The 16,887-nt window shown below is 48.2% G+C and overlaps 1 protein-coding gene across 1 annotated transcript in view; it reads right to left on the bottom strand.

The window, feature by feature from the left end:
• Positions 1–16,887, bottom strand: part of PRKAR2A (protein kinase cAMP-dependent type II regulatory subunit alpha) — a 711,046-nt gene that overhangs the window by 451,414 nt on the left and 242,745 nt on the right. Inside the window, exon 3 of the mRNA XM_086939313.1 lies at positions 1,967–2,019. Coding sequence (XP_086795439.1) covers positions 1,967–2,019 — 53 coding nt within the window. The remainder of the gene's footprint in view (positions 1–1,966; positions 2,020–16,887) is intronic.

A 16,887-nucleotide genomic window follows, 5' to 3' on the forward strand; every position in this document is an offset into this window, starting at 1 on the left:
ATTCTTTAGAGTCTCTATTTGCTGGGGCTGCAGGAAAGGTGCCACACGAAAACTTCTTAAAACTGTCTGAACCAGTGGACTGTTCAGCGAAGGATGGACTGAGTGTAAGGCAGGGTCTCCTGAAGCAGGTTGGTATTGTCTGGCTATAATTCTCTACAGTACACAGTAGGAGATGTGGTAGGCCTCTCCTAAGCCTCCAAAATGGACTCTAAAAGAGCATCATCGATAGAAGGTGTTCAGATGTTTGAGTTAAAGACTCAAAATCCTCCACTAGAACATTTGCTTTGGATTCCACCAATAGACCAATAAAAGAGGATGTTCCAAACTTTCCCTGCCTTCCTGACCACTACATGACAGCAAGTCGCTTCTGGAGGTAGGGGTCTTCTAGAGTGAAACATTTCCAATACAGGGGAGGTGTCTAGACTATTGGCATCTCCCACATCTTGGTAGGTCTCCTGGAGGAATTGCAGAGGATCACCTTCAACGTCTGTTCTCTGGCTGTCCAGAGAGTCTGTTGCGTCTAAAGAGGTCATGAAAGGTTTATTTGTAGTAAGAAATGTCTTCATGACCATACTGTTGTCCTCAAGGACAACAAAGGGCCTCTCCCCAGGGCAGTGAAAAGCTTTGTCATCCAGCTTTGAAATTTGTGACACTTGCAAAGCCACAGAAGGGAGAGGGCCTACATCTGTGGAAGATGTGCCACAGCCGTAGCGGTACCAAGTGTCAGTGGAGCCACTGGCAGCGGGACAGAAGGTGTCCGCTCCAAATGGGCCTGAGGCATGAAGGGCGGCGAATGGCACTGGGGTGCTCCCATTAGCCTAAGGCCGTAAGGAGCTCCAATAAGTCCCATGGGTCCTGAAGGTGCTCCAGTGGGACCACTGCTCTCTTGAACATTTTAAACATGGTGTTTAGGACACCTGCCAGATCTTTACCTGGAACAGGGAACTTGAGGTAGGGAGGCGGAGGTGGCAAAGGCACCACTTGGGTTCAGCAGGCAGTGTTGGATCAGGGCACCAATTTAGTCTCTGATGACGACTGTTGGGTTCAGAAAACATCATCCGGGAGGTTGCTTTCCTATCCTATGTGTATTGTGTATCCTCGTCTTATTTTTAAATTTCTTCTTCCTCAAAGTTGAAGCTGGGGCCCAACGCGGCTGAGAGCATGTTTGTTCCGACAACCATTTCCAGCCCTGGCCACGAAGAGTTTTGCTTCTTGCTTTTTTATGGACTTAGGATGAAGGTTCTGCAGAACTCAAAGGACCTGGAGTCATGGTCAGAACCTACACACCAAAGGCAGATGTCATGAGTGTCAGTAAACAAAATGTGACCTTCATAATCCCCACAAGGCTTGAAACCTAAATGGTTGGGAGCAGACCCTGCACCTCTGAGAAGATTTTGTAAAGCGGAAGAAAGTCCTGCAAGAAATGTCAAAGATAAAGCTCTAGATCTGTGTCAAAGGTGAGGAAAAAAGGAAACGGTCATCAGCATATCGAGGTGGGCGCTTTATGGCTAAGGGGACATCAAGGCGGCCCCAATCCAGTGTTGACACTAAATCAGAGCCACCTATCAGCATGGAAGAGCTATGGAAAAGTTTATGGTTCAAGTACAGCACCTGGTATATTAAAACGGTCATGTATCTGCAGGTAAAAGTACACATCAGAAATATAGCCTTTAAACTGTCTTTGCTCAGTCTTTACCGGAGACTTCGCCCGGAGGTCGTTTTGGGGTCATAGTAATCTAGACACCCCTCACTCAAAGTTTCTCCCTCATCTAAGAGATTAAAGTTAAGCACTGTTTAAATGAAAAGAAACACAAGTAAGTGAAAGACCTTTTCAATGTATTGCTGAAAACTTGATTCACCAATGCAGGGACCGTGGATTTAACCTTGCCATATCAGTAAAAGACATACACAATATCCCTCACAAGGATAACCAAAGCCAACTTTTTACTGTTTCACCAGTACTTACTCTGGGCTCTGTGTCTTCCTCTTCTTCATCTGGATTGAAAGCTTCAGCACAAACTGAAAGAAAGAAAACGACTCAGTGACTGTAGCAAAAGTTAATAATATCCAATTATCTCAACTCTGTTTCCTTTTCTTTTAGGCTAAGCACTAGTAGTTTTCTAGGCACATGCTTAGATACTTAAATTAAATTTTACACAATATAGGTCAATTCATAAGGTGGTGTGTCCATTGCCCCAAAACAAACACACTTCAATTGTAGGACTCAGTGAAAAAGAATTAACAATTTATGGTGACTCAATTTCACCTGCTAGGACAATGCCATCGTCCAAAATCACAAAGTACAATTCCTTTTCACGGATATGGCTATCCTCATAGTGAAACGCACTCTTACAATGAGATAGAAATCAGCCTTCACCCCTACACTAGTGACTTGGCACAAAGATGGTCGGATGGGGTGGAGCAGAGAGCGCCATCATCAGGAGAGAGGAACTCCGAGGGGTATGTAAAGCACCCATCTCCATGGAATTGGATCAGATGTTCGAGTCACTCAAGGCCACTGATCCCTTTACGCTTCACGATAAACAAAACATGCCGCCACCCCCTCCCCGCCGCGACACAAGAAAACAAGTTACTTACCTGTAAATTTGGTTCCCCAGTATTGGTAACTTTCATAGATTCCCATGCTTTTGTATCATTCCCCGTCGTCGGAATGGGAGTCTCGGTAATAAAAATACCATAGTAGTAGGTACAAAAGAGAAAGGAAAGGCCTAGGCCTCATTCCCTTTTGTAGCATATCCGCCTCTTTTTGTAAAAGAGACCAAATTTTAGGCATCAACCAATCAGAAGAGCCTCACCCCTGGAACCTTCCTGAAGGAACCTCAGAGCCTCAGATTTTCGTAGCCGTTGTGTGCTAGACACCCTACTTGCTGAAGGCTGAGCTTCCCCGGGGAGGTGGGTGGGCGCATGGGAATCTATATACTGGGGAACCAAAGTTACAGGTAAGTAACTTGTTTTCTTGCCCCAGTATTGGAACTTTCATAGATTCCCATGCTTTTGAACCATCATAAACACATTTTGTAAATAAGTACCTTATAACACTGAAAAATGAAATCACAAAATGTGTTACCAATGGAAGGTGGGATAGAAAGGAAAGCTCACCAATCACTTGAAGAGGTTCCTCAAGACAGCTTGGCCCACCGCCGCCTCATCCTGCTGCAATGACTCTAAGCAGTAATGCTTAGTGAAAGTGTGCACGCTGCTCCAGGTAGCAGCCCTGCAAATGTCCTTTATATGTACCCCCGCAAAGAGGGCTGTTGAGGATGCCACTGATCTCGTTGAGTGAGCACGTATCCTGCCCACCAGAGGTTTTCCTGCCATGTTGTGGCAATGCAGAATAGCACTCGAAATCCATCTTGAGATACCCTGTTTGGACAGAGGGAGACCTTTGCTTGGACCACCAAAGGCAATGAACAATTGCGAAGTCTTTCTAAATTCCTTGGTACGGTCTAAGTAGAATTTTAGACATCGTTGTAAATCCAGAGTGTGCAATGTCTTCTCCGCTGGAGTGACTGGGTGTGGAAAAAATGTCTTTAGAATTACTGGCTCAATTAAGTGAAAGTCTGTAGGAACTTTAGGAATGAATATTGGGTTCGTCCACAAGATGACCGTGTTCCTTTTGAACTGTAAAAACGGCTCTTGGATAGTAAGGGCCTGCAACTCCCCCACTCGCCTAGCCGAGGTCAGGGCTAAGAGTAGAGCCAATTTCCATGACAAGTATTTCAGGTCTGAGCGGTGAATCGGCTCAAATGGTTCCTTGATCAGTTGAGCCAGGACCAAGTTTAAATGCCAAGTTGGAGGAGGAGGTTTCACTGGTGGATGGACCCTGAACAGGCCTTTGAGGAATTGCTTGATAATTCTTGAAGACCATAATGAAGGACCAGAGTCAGATCTCCTGAATCTTGAAATTGCCGCCAAATGGACCTTGATCGTAGAATGGGTCAGATTAGACTTTGCTAGCGAGAGTAGATAAGGCAGGAGTTGATGAGGTTTCGAAGTAAAAGGATCAACCTTTTCCTTTTTACACCAAATACAAAACCTTTTCCATTTTAATCTGTATGTCTTGTTTGTTGAAGGTGCTCTTGCCTGGGAAAGGATGTCCTTGATCTCCTTGGAAAGAGGGACATTCATGAATTCTCGCGGGTCAGGAGCCATGCAGTCAGGTGTAACGATCTTGGGTCTGGATGCCAAACCTGTCCTCCGGACATTGTCAGAAGATCCGGAACTTCCTCCAGCAGCAATGGAGGAACTAGCGACAGCAGATGCAGCTCCGTGTACCAAAACGGTCTCGGCCATGCCGGAGCTATCAGGATAATTTTGCATGGTTCCGTCTTCATTTTCCTGATGAGGCGTGGAATCAGGGGAATTGGTGGAAACGCATAAAGAAACCTCCCCGTCCAGGCTATCGACAGGGCATTGCCCAATGAGCCCTGATGGTGGAACCTGCTGGCGTATGACCGGCATTTCTTGTTGGTTGGCGTCGCAAAGAGGTCCACCTCCGGTGTGCCCCATGTCTGAAATAGTAGATCCAGAACCTGCTGTTTTAGTTCCCACTCGTGACTGACTGAGGATAACCTGCTCAGTCTGTCGACGCCTTCGTTCAGCACTCCTGGTAAGTGCTCCGCCTTTAGTGAAATTCTTTGAAGAATTGACCATTCCCATATCTGTTGAGCGTCGACACCACCGTCGACGTAGCAGAAATTGTCGTCTTCGATGCACTCGACGACACCACCGTTGTCGATACCGTCGTCGACGTCGTCGTCAATGCCGTCGACGAGGAAACCATCATCGTCGACGGCATTGACGACGACGTAGACGACGGTATCGACAACTGTGGTGTCGTCGACGAGTGCATCGACGACGACAATTTCTACTACGTCGACGGTGGTGTCGACGACAACATCTGTAGTTCCAATATCGTCGACGAGGATATCTCCGGCGTCGACGGACCCATCGACGATGTTGATGATGCCGTAGACGACATCTTCGTCGATGTCGTCGGCACAGTCCCCGTCGACGCTGCGGTCGACGATACCTTCTTAGACGACGAAGCTTTCGTCGACGATTCTCCCGCCGACGAGCCCGTCGACGGGACCAATTGGATTTTGGGCTTCATTTTCTTCGTCGACGGACCCACCGTCGACGATGTCTTCGTCATAGAGGACTTAGAACTCCTCTCTGACGAATGTGAAGAGGGTTTTTTGAAGGCTGGGTCTGTCTTCTCACCCTTAGGAGGCGAAACCAGTTCTGCCTTATCCTTCCCATTGCAGTGGGGGGAACTTCCTGAACCCCGGCTATCAGACTCTCTGGGGGTCTTTTTAGAAGCCTTTGAGGGGCGCCCAACAGAGGAAGATGGGGAACCTCTACCCCTTTTCACTGACCTTTTTGAGGAAGCAAATGAAGACTATTCCTCCTCATCACTGGAAACTCCATGTTTCCTCTCCTTCTGCCTCTGTAGCCATGTAAGCAGTCTTCCAGCACGATCTCTCAAGGTCTTGGTGGAGAGAGTGCGGCAAATTTTGCAGTCCTCTGCCTTGTGATCCGGATAAAGGCAGTAAATACAATCCTTGTGTTTGTCCTCCACAAACAGCCTTTTCTTTCCACAGGTAGAACAGGGCTTGAAAAGGGCTTTCTTTTTCTCAACTTCAGCCATCCTGATGAAAAGGAGAGATTTCTGAAGCAAACTGAAGAATTCCTGAAGAAATCCTGAAGAAAAACTGTAGAAATCTACTTGAAGAGTTGAAAAATAGAGCAGAGCTCAAAGGAGACTCCCTAGCACAACGTGCGGTAGAAAATCTGAGGCTCTGAGGTTCCTTCAGGAAGGTTCCAGGGGTGAGGCTCTTCTGATTGGCTGTTGCCTAAAATTTGGTCTCTTTTACAAAAAGAGGCGGATATGCTACAAAAGGGAATGAGGCCTAGGCCTTTCCTTTCTCTTTTGTACCTACTACTATGTTTTTTTTTATTACCGAGACTCCCATTCCGACGACGGGGAATGATACAAAAGCATGGGAATCTATGAAAGTTCCAATACTGGGCCAATATAGATTTTCCACATAGATCGGCTCAGACTATTCGTTCGTCCAGCTCGAATGCAGTCTCTAAAACACAATGACCCCCCCATGGGACATTTCTACGAACAAAAGGTACAAGGCTGGGTACATGATCTAGGGGTGAGCCAGCTGATTCAGTGGGGGTTGGGTAGTTGTGAAATGTTACGTTCTTTATTCGAATTCTTGGGAAAGTATACAATTTTAACCGCTAACGCTAATGGTAGATCTTGTAAAGCATATGCCCGACAAAGGCTGCAGCGGAAATGTATGGGTTATCTCAATCGGCAGGACATTGCTGAAACTGTTTATACGCAAAGTAAAAAATAATGTAACAATGTACCACTGCCTACGGCACTATATAACTGCGACATACTATGTAAAATCAATAAAATTATGTTTAAAAAAATTGGTGACTCAGTTTATATTGATTCGTATATTCTTTGAAGTAAACACATGGGCACCCCAATAACAAGGAGCTGGCACTGGAAACTGCTTCAAAGGTATTTAATACAGAGTATTTCAGACAGTACCACATGCATTCAGGGATGATACTACATTTGCATAAAAAAGCAGTCTCATTCATTCCTTTAAATACAAAAAGCACTGGCAAAACCAACATGTCTGGCCTTGCCATGCTGGAGGTTAAAATGGTTTAATGAGGTCTTCTCCAGTGGATCGTGCATGGTCTGTCTGTTGCAAGGTATACTGTGAACTTACCAAGAACATACAGGGGGCTTGCAGCAAGTCCATTATTTACCAATTGTTGACTTTATGCAGGCGGCTTTCTAATTTTCACTTACAGGTAGATCCATTAAGAGGATGTAAAGAGCATCTACAGCTTTTGAACAGTCTCTCATGGGGAAGGGAGCCAATGGGTGAAGTGGGCTGTGATGTGCGTTGTGGTGGACAGAAGAACTATAGGAATGTCAGATCAACATACCAATGTATAAAGACTACTGACTTAAAACCCCTCTCTGTATTTTGCAAGATATTTTTGAATAACAGTAGTCTGGCGAGGCTGTAACTGTCTCAATGCCAGACCAGCAAAAGGACTCAATCGGTGTTTTCTTTGTCAGTAGAAGGAGGGCATTTATAATTGACAAGAAAAGATGTAGATGAGTCACCTCAAAGTTAACCCTAATCTACTCAAATGTCCCGACTTCTCCCTATTCCCAACTCTTTCTTCCAGTTCTAGTGTTTTTAGAATCACTAGCCAGTGCCAACGTTTTGTTCACATTATTAACAATGTAAACAGAAAAGAAGCAATATGTTAATGAAAATAATCAAACACATTATATCTGAATCGACTAACAGCTCACAAGTCATTAGTCCTCAATGTTTTACTGGAACGAAATTTAGGCGACCTGGCACGGTCGCCCCTGCTGTCGCAAAGCGAGTCTATAGCAATCGTTTCAGTCGTTTCAGCTTTCAAGGATTACCCAGAGGAGACAAGAGACTGGCACGCGCACGCAGCCTGCCGGAATCGGATCAGGTCGCGCGCGTGAACACGCGCTCCGATTCCGGCAGGCTGTTCACAACACGTGCACACGCAGGCAGGCAGGCACACACGCAGGCACACACACACCACACACACAGACACACACATCCCCACCCTCCCCTCCCTTCAGCGCGTTCCGTTCCGTGTCCCTGTCTCTCTAGTCAGCCTCCAGCTCCCTCCGCAGCGCTGGTCTTCACCCAGGGCCCCTCCTGGGACCCGGGACTTCAGATGCCGCACTCCGCTTTGGCGCCGGGGCTCGGAGCCCGCCCTCTCACTCTGAGCCCGGGCTGCTTTCGAAGTCTTCTGTGTTGGCGCCCCCGGGGGGCGCTATACAGTCCGCAGAAGGTCTCATTCGGACCTGATGGAACATATGAACACATCACCCCGTCCTGAAGGAACTCCACGGGCTCCCCCTCCAGACACTCCTGCCCCCCTGCACGGACTCTGCCCCAGCCCTCCCGTCGGGTCATGTGAGGGCAGACAGTCTCTGCCACCCTCCTCCTTGGGTGTTGCAGCGCTCAGCTCCCGCCCCCTCGAGCCCTCCGGCTCGGCCCCGCAGGGGAATAAAAGCGCCCCCGGGAGGCGGCGGGTCTTCTAGGCGCGGGCGGTGCAGACTCTCCTACAGTGCGCGCAAGTGAAGGTGAGTGAGAGCGCCTCGAGCGGGGCCGCAGCGCGGGGGACAGTGAGGGATGGATGAATGGTGGGGTGGAGAGGAGAAGGGGAGGGGGTTGTCCATGGACACAGCTCCTAAAGGCCTCTCTGCCCGCTCTGGGTCACCCCGGCCCCCCCTGCGCCCCCACTGAAGCCTCGCGGGTTGGCGCTATCCTCCCCTGCATAGGTCCTCGTTGAGAGAATTCCGGATCCTTCCATCCCCAGGCGCTACACTCCGTAAACACGGGACCGGGGTGTAAAATTCACCGAAGACCCCCTGGCGCGCTCCTGTCACGCTCCCCCCCCCCCGTAATACCAGGGTGCGGGGGCGGGGCCGCACACGTAAACTCGTACATGCCGCCCCCTCAAGGCGCCCGACCCTTGCTGTCTGGGCCCCGCCCACGCGCAGTTTTTAGCAGGAGAGGTTGAGAACTGAGAACTACAGGTTCCAGCATCCTTCGCGCTTTGGGCTCCGAAGCCAGGAGTGGCCGAGACGCGACCTCCAGGGAGCAGCAAAGTGGGGGCCACAGGCCTGACACAGCTGGGGGGCCTGACTGCAGCCGTCTCAGGTGAGACAGTCCCGGGAGGCTGCCCAGGTTCACAGGTGAGCCCGCCCGCTCTGCATAGGATTCCCCCTCTATACTCACTGCCAGAGGGAGCCTCCACTCACAACCCCTGCTTTAATGTCAGGAGCAATGAGCGGAGACTACAAGTCCCAGAATGCACTGCTTAATCTGAACTAGGAGTCAGGGGAAAGTTGTAACTTGGCCTCTCTTAACCCCAGAGCAGACGTCCTAAAGGTGGGGCTCACAAAGGGGGGCAGAAGGCGCGTGACATCACCGGGAGGAGGTCCTACACCTTGTAACCCCCACGTTTTTATGAACACTTCTTTTATTTTGATGCGCACACCTGATTTATTGTCCATGTAGAATGTGTAGGTGCGATGTAAAGCGCGGACGCCCTGCACTGGGATGATAGTGCCACGAGGCACCCAAGGCAGGGTGTCTGAGTGCTTTACGTCGCACATACTCAAATAAAGTAAACACCACTCTTTTCTTCTATTTCTTTCATAGCGCTTGAGCAATGTAGTGCCTTTGTGTAAATGCTGGGGACAAACCCCCCCCGACCCTCTTAACCCCTTCCCTGCCAGGCTTCCCCCTCTCCAATTCTGCGCGGAACAGGGACTGCGGGCGTCATCAGTAATGGAAGGGGCTGTGTAGCCTGCTGTAGTGCTGGCCGCGGATTGGTTGCGGTCATGTACCGTGACTAGCCATGCGACACGGCCCAGTTTACACCAGAGTGACCGGATGTACACTGCTGAATACGGACGCACGCCCAGGGTTCAAATCTTTGGTTGGCTGTGGGAGCAAAACTGATCTTGATCAAAATGTCGTGCCTTATTTTAAATACCAGCAAGGGCACATTTGCCTTTTCAATATTTATATTAAACAATATGCTGAGTCCAGGGATGCCTATGTACAACTAAGTTTTGTAAATTTTACAGGAGTGTAACCCATATACTAGTTCAGGACTGGGTAGGTAAGGTGCAACAAAGAAACAATGTCCGTTCATGCTGTTCACTCCTTCACTTGCGTCGCCACCCTCACTTTGTACACTTCTATGCACCAAGTATTATATGGTTGTCACTAATTCAGTCTATGCAGTGCTGTTTCTAACTGTATAAACGTCCGACCATGAAATGAATGTCATAACAAAGATGATTAACTATCTTTTTTCATACCAATGAGTACTCTCCTTCATTCCTTACAAGTAATGCTATATGCATGCATATTTAATTGTCTACATATCCTTACCTATCAGGACATTATGTACAACTAAGGCATAGTCCACTACAATTGGAGTAAAAAGGTGCTTAATCTTGAGCATGTCTGGGCGCTGAGACCCGATTCAGTGTGAGAATACCACGTCCGTGACTCCTGGTAGTAGTATACTTCTTATTATGGTTACATTGCAGTTGCTATATACCTATAACCAATCCACCCACGTTGTCGCCACAGTGTAGTGATACCAGTCTGAAAATGCAGCTGTCGCAATTAATTTGCAATGCAATAGGTCTCGCAGTTGTTAGAGTTGGAGTCATTGCCATTGTAAATGGCAATGCCTTTTATTTTATTTTTATTTTTAGAGTTTTCTATACGCGCGAACTAGAACCGATAAGGTTATCAGAGCGCTTTACATAGCACCAGTTCCGTTACATGTTGTCACAACAGTTTACATAGAATCAGTTACGTTGCACATTTCAAGATCTTGAACCGTTTAGGTTATCAGAGCGCTTTACATAAGCCAGCATTCGATGTCCAGTGCCCTCCTCCGCCGTGTAGCGGGGGACCTCATCCAGCCCTCCGAAAGTCATCGAGCTGTCGGGACTAGGCTCCTGGAATTTCAGCTGACTTAGGGATACACGCGTTACAAAAGGTGCAAATAGAAGAGAAAAAAATTGCAAATGTACAAGAGATAGAGTCACAAGAGAAGGAGATATAGATGGATATACTCTAGGCCTATACTGGTCAGAGGCAATAAGAGAGACAGTAGGAAAGTCAAAAGGACAGTGAGAGCATTCGATGTCCAGTGCCCTCCTCCGCCGTGTGGCGGGGGACCTCATCCAGCCCTCCGAAAGTCGTCGAGCTGTCGGGACTAGGCTCCTGGAATTTCAGCTGACTTGGGATTACACGCGTTACAAAAGGTGCAAATAGTAAAGAAAGAAAAAATTGCAAATGTACAAGAGATAGAATCACAAGAGGAGGAGATAAAGATGGATATACTCTAGGCCTATACTGGTCAGAGGCAATAAGAGAGACAGTAGGAAAGTCAAAAGGACAGTGAGAGGTCACTAAAATGGTGGAAGAAAAACGTTAGTAGAAGAGGCACGCCATATAGAGATAAAAGGCAGACATTCGCTAGTTGAAAAATAGTCTAAAGAGGCCAGTTTTTAGAGTGTGGTCAAATCGTGAAAAAGACTAGCTCATGATGGCCGACAAGGAGAGAGACCAGTCTAATATGGCAGCCAAATTGTAGTGATTGTTGAGTTCAGTTTCCATTTCTACTCTGGGTAGGTCGAGTTAGTCCATCTTCCGTGTTGCTTAAAGGGGAGGATAGAGTTCAGCTTCTATGCTGCTAGATGGTGAGGAGAGAGAGAGAGGCTTATCTCTGACTTGCTGATCCCTGCCCTCGTTGGTATGTAGCCTCATGGTCATCTTGTGGGCAGGGAGGCGATTTATTGCTCCAGTTTATGGCCCCAGCCATATTAGACAATGGAGAGTGTAACCATCGCAAAGCCCGCGGAAAATAAAAAGCACACAGATATCAGTTTGAAATTCCGGGCATAGGGTAAAAGCCGGCATGTTTGTTTAAAGTAGCATTTTTCCGGACAGCAAGAGAGAAACCGACATGAGTAATTTAAGGAGAAAGATTTGCGTGCAGTTACCTTCCGAGTCGTCCCTGCCGCTGCTCAAGTAGTTTTGCGTGCAGTATGCAGAGTGAGAAATCGGCATGATTATTTAGCGTGGTAGCTATTGTGCAGTTACCTTCCGAGTCTTTACTGACGCTGCTGCCCAGATCCGGCACCTCCAAAGTTGCGTAGTGTTTGCCCAGTACACACAGACAGACAGGGTACACCGGGGCTTCTCCCAATGCCAGTTGCTCCGTTCTCGCCGATCCACTGGGCGGGGAGAGAGGGGGGGAAGCCTCCCGCCTGAACTCTGCCCAGAACACACAGAACAGGGCGAACCGGGGCCGCTCCAGCTGCCCAATTACCCAGATCTTGTTGATCCACTGGGAGGGGGGTGGGGGGGAAGCCTCCCGCCGGAGCGCTGCTGCAGACAGGGCACACCGGAGCCGCTTAGATGCCCCGCGCTCGTTGATCCATTGGGAGGGGAGAGGGGGGGGAAGCCTCTCGTCGGAACGCTGCCTCAGACAGGGCACCCCGGAGCTGTTTAATTGCCCATTGCTCCCTTCTCGTTGCTCCACAGTCTCCACAGCAGCCCGTCGGAAAACGCTGCCCAACGCACACAAACACAGCCGTTCTGGGTGCCGAGTGCACCGATCTCGTTGATCCACCCGCTCCGGGTCTGTAAACACCCACTCCCGTCCGCTTGTTACTCTCCCCGGCAGCTTCAGTGACACTGATCACTTGCCGGCGGTGATTGCAGGCAAGCAGGGCACCTCCACACTCAAGGGGGCACTGGGATGAAGTCGTCTGTCCGGAGCCTCCTAGGCGTCCTCATCATCGTTCCGGTCTCGGTACCGGTGCAAGCGTGGATATCTTCAGGCGGGTCGGGTACAGGCGAAGCTGATCTTCAGTCGGGTCGGGTACAAGCGGTGCACTTCAGGCGAGTCACTTGTTACGGTCCGGTTGCTCGTTTTATTTATGTGTTAGTTTATAAAACGTAAATAAAAGGCATTGGCAATTACAATGCCAATGGCTCAAACTCTAACAACTGCGAGACCTATTGCATTGCAAATGCTTGTTTATTTATGTGTTGGTTTTGATAATAGCGGAATAGCTTTGTCATTTACAATGCCAATTAACTTTCGCAAACGTGACAACTATAGCATTTGTAATGCAATATGTGTTGTATTTACATGACTTAGATGTATTAATATTACAAATAACAATGGCTTTTTAAAAAAAATAATTAATACTTAAATAAAAGTTATTGTAATTTATAATGGCAATAGCTTCAACTTTTGTAAATAACCTTTGGGAAGATTATGTTCAGTGTATTTTATTGTGATAAAAATCCAAGAACAGCAATTAAATATTAACATCTTTTTGTGACATTTGTAATAAAGATTGAAAGATTGAGAGAACATATTAGAACCAGTTGTTGTTGAATGGTTGCACAGATTGATGCTGTGGCCTTCAGTGGTGCTGAGTGATGCTGTGGCCTTCAGTGGTGCTGAGTGATGCTGTGGCCTTCAGTGGTGCTGAGTGATGCTGTGGCCTTCAGTGGTGCTGAGGCGTTGCGGGATGCCGCGGCGTTGCGGGATGCCGCGGCGTTGCGGGATGCCGCGGCGTTGCGGGATGCCGCGGCGTTGCGGGATGCCGCGGCGTTGCGGGATGCCGTGGCGTTGCGGGATGCCGTGGCGTTGCGGGATGCTGTGCGCTGGTGCTGTGGCATTGAGTGGTGCTGTGCATTGAGTGGTGCTGTGGCAATGAGTGGTGCTGTGGCAATGAGTGGTGCTGTGGCAATGAGTGGTGCTGTGGCAATGAGTGGTCCTGTGGCATTGAGTGGTGTTGTGGAGTTAGTGATGGTGTGGCATTGAGGTGTTGGAGAGATGATTTGGAGGGTGTAGTGGGAGGGTGTAGTGGGAGGGTGTAGTGGGAGGGTGGAGTGGGAGGGTGCAGTGGGAGGGTGGAGTGGGAGGGTGGAGTTGGGAGGGTGGAGTTGGGAGGGTGGAGTTGGGAGTCCGTAGTTTTAGTTTGTGGGTGGTTTTGGAGGATGGTTTTGGAGGCTGGAGTTGTAGTTGGAGGGTGGATTTCTAGGGTGTATTTGGATGTTGGAGTTGGAGGGTGGAGTTTGATGGTGTTTTTGGAGGGTGGATTTGTAGTTGGAGGAAGGAGTTGGAGTGTGGATTTGGAGTGTCGAGTTGGAGGGTGTAGTTGGAGGGTGTAGTTGGATGGTGGAGTTGGAGGGTGTAGTTGGATGGTGGAGTTGGAGGGTGTAGTTGGAGGGTGTAGTTGGATGGTGGATTTGGAGGGTGTAGTTGGATGGTGGAGTTAGAGGGTGTATTTGGAGGGTGTAGTAGTGCTTGGATGGTGGAGTTGGAGGGTGGAGTTGGCGGGTAGATTGGTGGGCGGGTAGAGTGGTGCGGGTAGAGTGGTGGGCGGGTAGAGTGGTGGGCGGGTAGAGTGGTGGGGGCGGGTAGAGTGGTGGGGGCGGGTAGAGTGGTGGGCACTAGAGTGTGGGCACTAGAGTGTGGGCACTAGAGTGTGGGCACTACGTCACCAGGAGAGTCAACAAAACTGCATAGCCTGGTTTGCTGTTTGGTAAAGGAAAGTGTACAAGCCTTTTTTCTTCAGCACAAAAGCACAGTTATTTATGGCTGCAGAGGAGGAAATAGATTATTAAACATTTTTATCCCGTTTTCGTTTGCACATACTCCTTTCAGAAGTGAGTCTGGGTTACAGTCATGACACGTTAACAATAAAGTCACACAGAATATTCACACAATTTATGCACAATGAACACACTTAAAAACAGAAGTCTGGATTGAAATAGGTAACACCATGTGAAATCTTGTGGAGTAAAATGTTTTCCTTTAACAATTTTGGCTATAATCATTTTGTTTTGCTTTAAACATGATTAAAAAAAACTCATAAATTATGCTACCTAGGTTACCACGCTGCTGATAGTGATGACATTGCATCTCTCCTGCTAAACTGTGTTTTCTGATACTTATATTTTATTAAGTGCATACACGAACACTGGTGGACTGCATGTTAAGAGTCATTCTGGCACCAAAAACAAGCAGGACACTGAACGCTGGGGCTCCAATAATGAATGTCAGTGCGAGGAAAGCTGGCATGCTGCTGTGTTCATTGTGTGGCGCGCACTATAAAAAGAAAGGCAAGGGGCAGCCGCCATATGAAAAGAATAAAGAGTAAAGTACCATGGTACAGCTTTTAAAATAAAGAAGCATGATTCGCCTTGTCAACAAAGACGAGATGGACACTGGTGGGCACCCATTGAAGGCCGCCCTTCTATTAACAAATGGGCTCACGCCCTGCAGTATCCAGTACCGTAGATACTGATGACATCTCAAAGCGAATGGCAGCACAAGCAAAGCTGGCGCCCTGTTGTGTTCACTATGTGGCACACCAGGTTAAAGCAACAAGCTCTTGGCATTGCTGTGGGGGGGGTGGGTGGGCGGGGGAGCAGCAGCCTTTGATGTGGTGTGTGAGGCGGATGGGGTGGGAGGGACGCAGCATGGTGGTGTGCGAGGCGTATGGGGGTGGTGGGGGGGAGCGTGGGAGGGAACCAGCATATGGAGTGTGAGTGAGGCCAAGCACACGCCTGGCAAAGCGTCACAGTTCAGTAGACAACATGCATTGGGAGGAATCCGGCTTGGAATCCTCTTGGTCAAAGAGTTTGTATTAACCTTAATAGTTCAGAGCTATAAATAACTCGACCTAATCATCATATGAGACATAAGCGTACAATGCAGCCCATAAGATGACAATTGATAACTGCTGCTTTGTTCAACATCATACTAGACTGCAATATAAAGAAAATTATACAAAGTGTATTGTGATTTACATAGTACATCCATTAAAGAGAGGTAGTAATACTGAAAACATGCTAGACTTAAAGGAGAACAACCTGATTTGGCAAGCACTGACAGACAAGGGGGTCTCAATATAGTCGTAGAATAGACAACTTTATCCATGATGACAGAATCAGAAGTAGACAGTCTTTTTCTTTTTTTTTTTATCTGTTGGTTCAAACGATCTGAAGAAAAATGCTGTCTCTGTTCACTTTTGTTGGAAGACTAGTTTCTCAAGATGGCCCACAACGGACCATTTTAATTTTGTGGTGACCATTTTACTATTATAAATGGACTAAACAAATTTGAGCCACCGTGCATTACAACTTTCAAACACCTTCTCGGACCAAGTTTGTTCTTGTGGAACAGGATGAGTACTTTCTTTTCTGGGGTTTCCATCGACTTCATGCTCTGGCAGGAAGTGGTTTATATTCACAATTACTTTGGTAAAAGCACCCAAGAGTTTGAGGAGTTCTTATTTCGAGGTGGTGCTGATTTTCATACACTGGCTTCAGCAGTTTGGTTAGATGATTAGAGTAACCCTAAATAGTGCACTGAGGCTAATGTCACATTAATGCCTCTCATTGTAATAAGGCATCAGGATCAGTGTCAGTAAATTTAAGGGCATGTACCCTTGTGGTTGGGCACGACCAAGATGATATAAATTAAGGGAGTGGTTGATCGCTCAGGGTCAGCATCCACAGCAAGTGTCTTGTGTGAGCATTGGGGACATCAGGCTCTGCGAACTTGAGGCCTGTCTAGACTGGGTTAGGCTTCGTCGCATTAGCGACAAGGCTGTCGGACGGTCATACCAGCTCCGCTGGGTCAACCTCACCTGCAATGCCTGGCCAATTTGCCGATTCGGCTCTTGCCCTGTACAGGCTCGTCTGCTTGCCACGTTTCGGGAGTCCCGTAGCTGCCCATCTCCTACAGTGGATGCTCCTCCGTAATGGCAGAGGAGCGTCGCCCCGCTTACAAATAAAATGATAATAAAAGTACTTTATTATCATATTTTTCTTTACTCCCAGTCGAGGTTAGGTCAGGCTACAGGAGTAGGGTTGGGCACTTGTAAGGGTGCATGTCTGTTTGGCCGGCAATCTCAGCCCAGCCAAGCTGACTTGCGCACTCATGTTTCTCCAACCCAGCTGTGTTTTAACTGCTGGGTTGGAGAAAAGCCCAGAGCACCTTGGGCCTGAGCGATCATCGGGTCCGCCCACTCAGGCCAATCACAGCACTGCTCTCATGCGGGTATTACCTGCATGAGAGCAGAGCAGTGATAGCTTCCTGGGACCTTTGCAGCGTGACCAGCATCAGAAGAGGGGCAGTGAGGCAGTAGGCGCAGATACATTTTCTTTAAAATGTATTTCCCCTCACCCCCGCGTT

The sequence above is a fragment of the Lissotriton vulgaris genome, chromosome 9 (assembly GCF_964263255.1).
Source record: "Lissotriton vulgaris chromosome 9, aLisVul1.2, whole genome shotgun sequence".
Lineage (NCBI taxonomy): Eukaryota > Metazoa > Chordata > Amphibia > Caudata > Salamandridae > Lissotriton > Lissotriton vulgaris.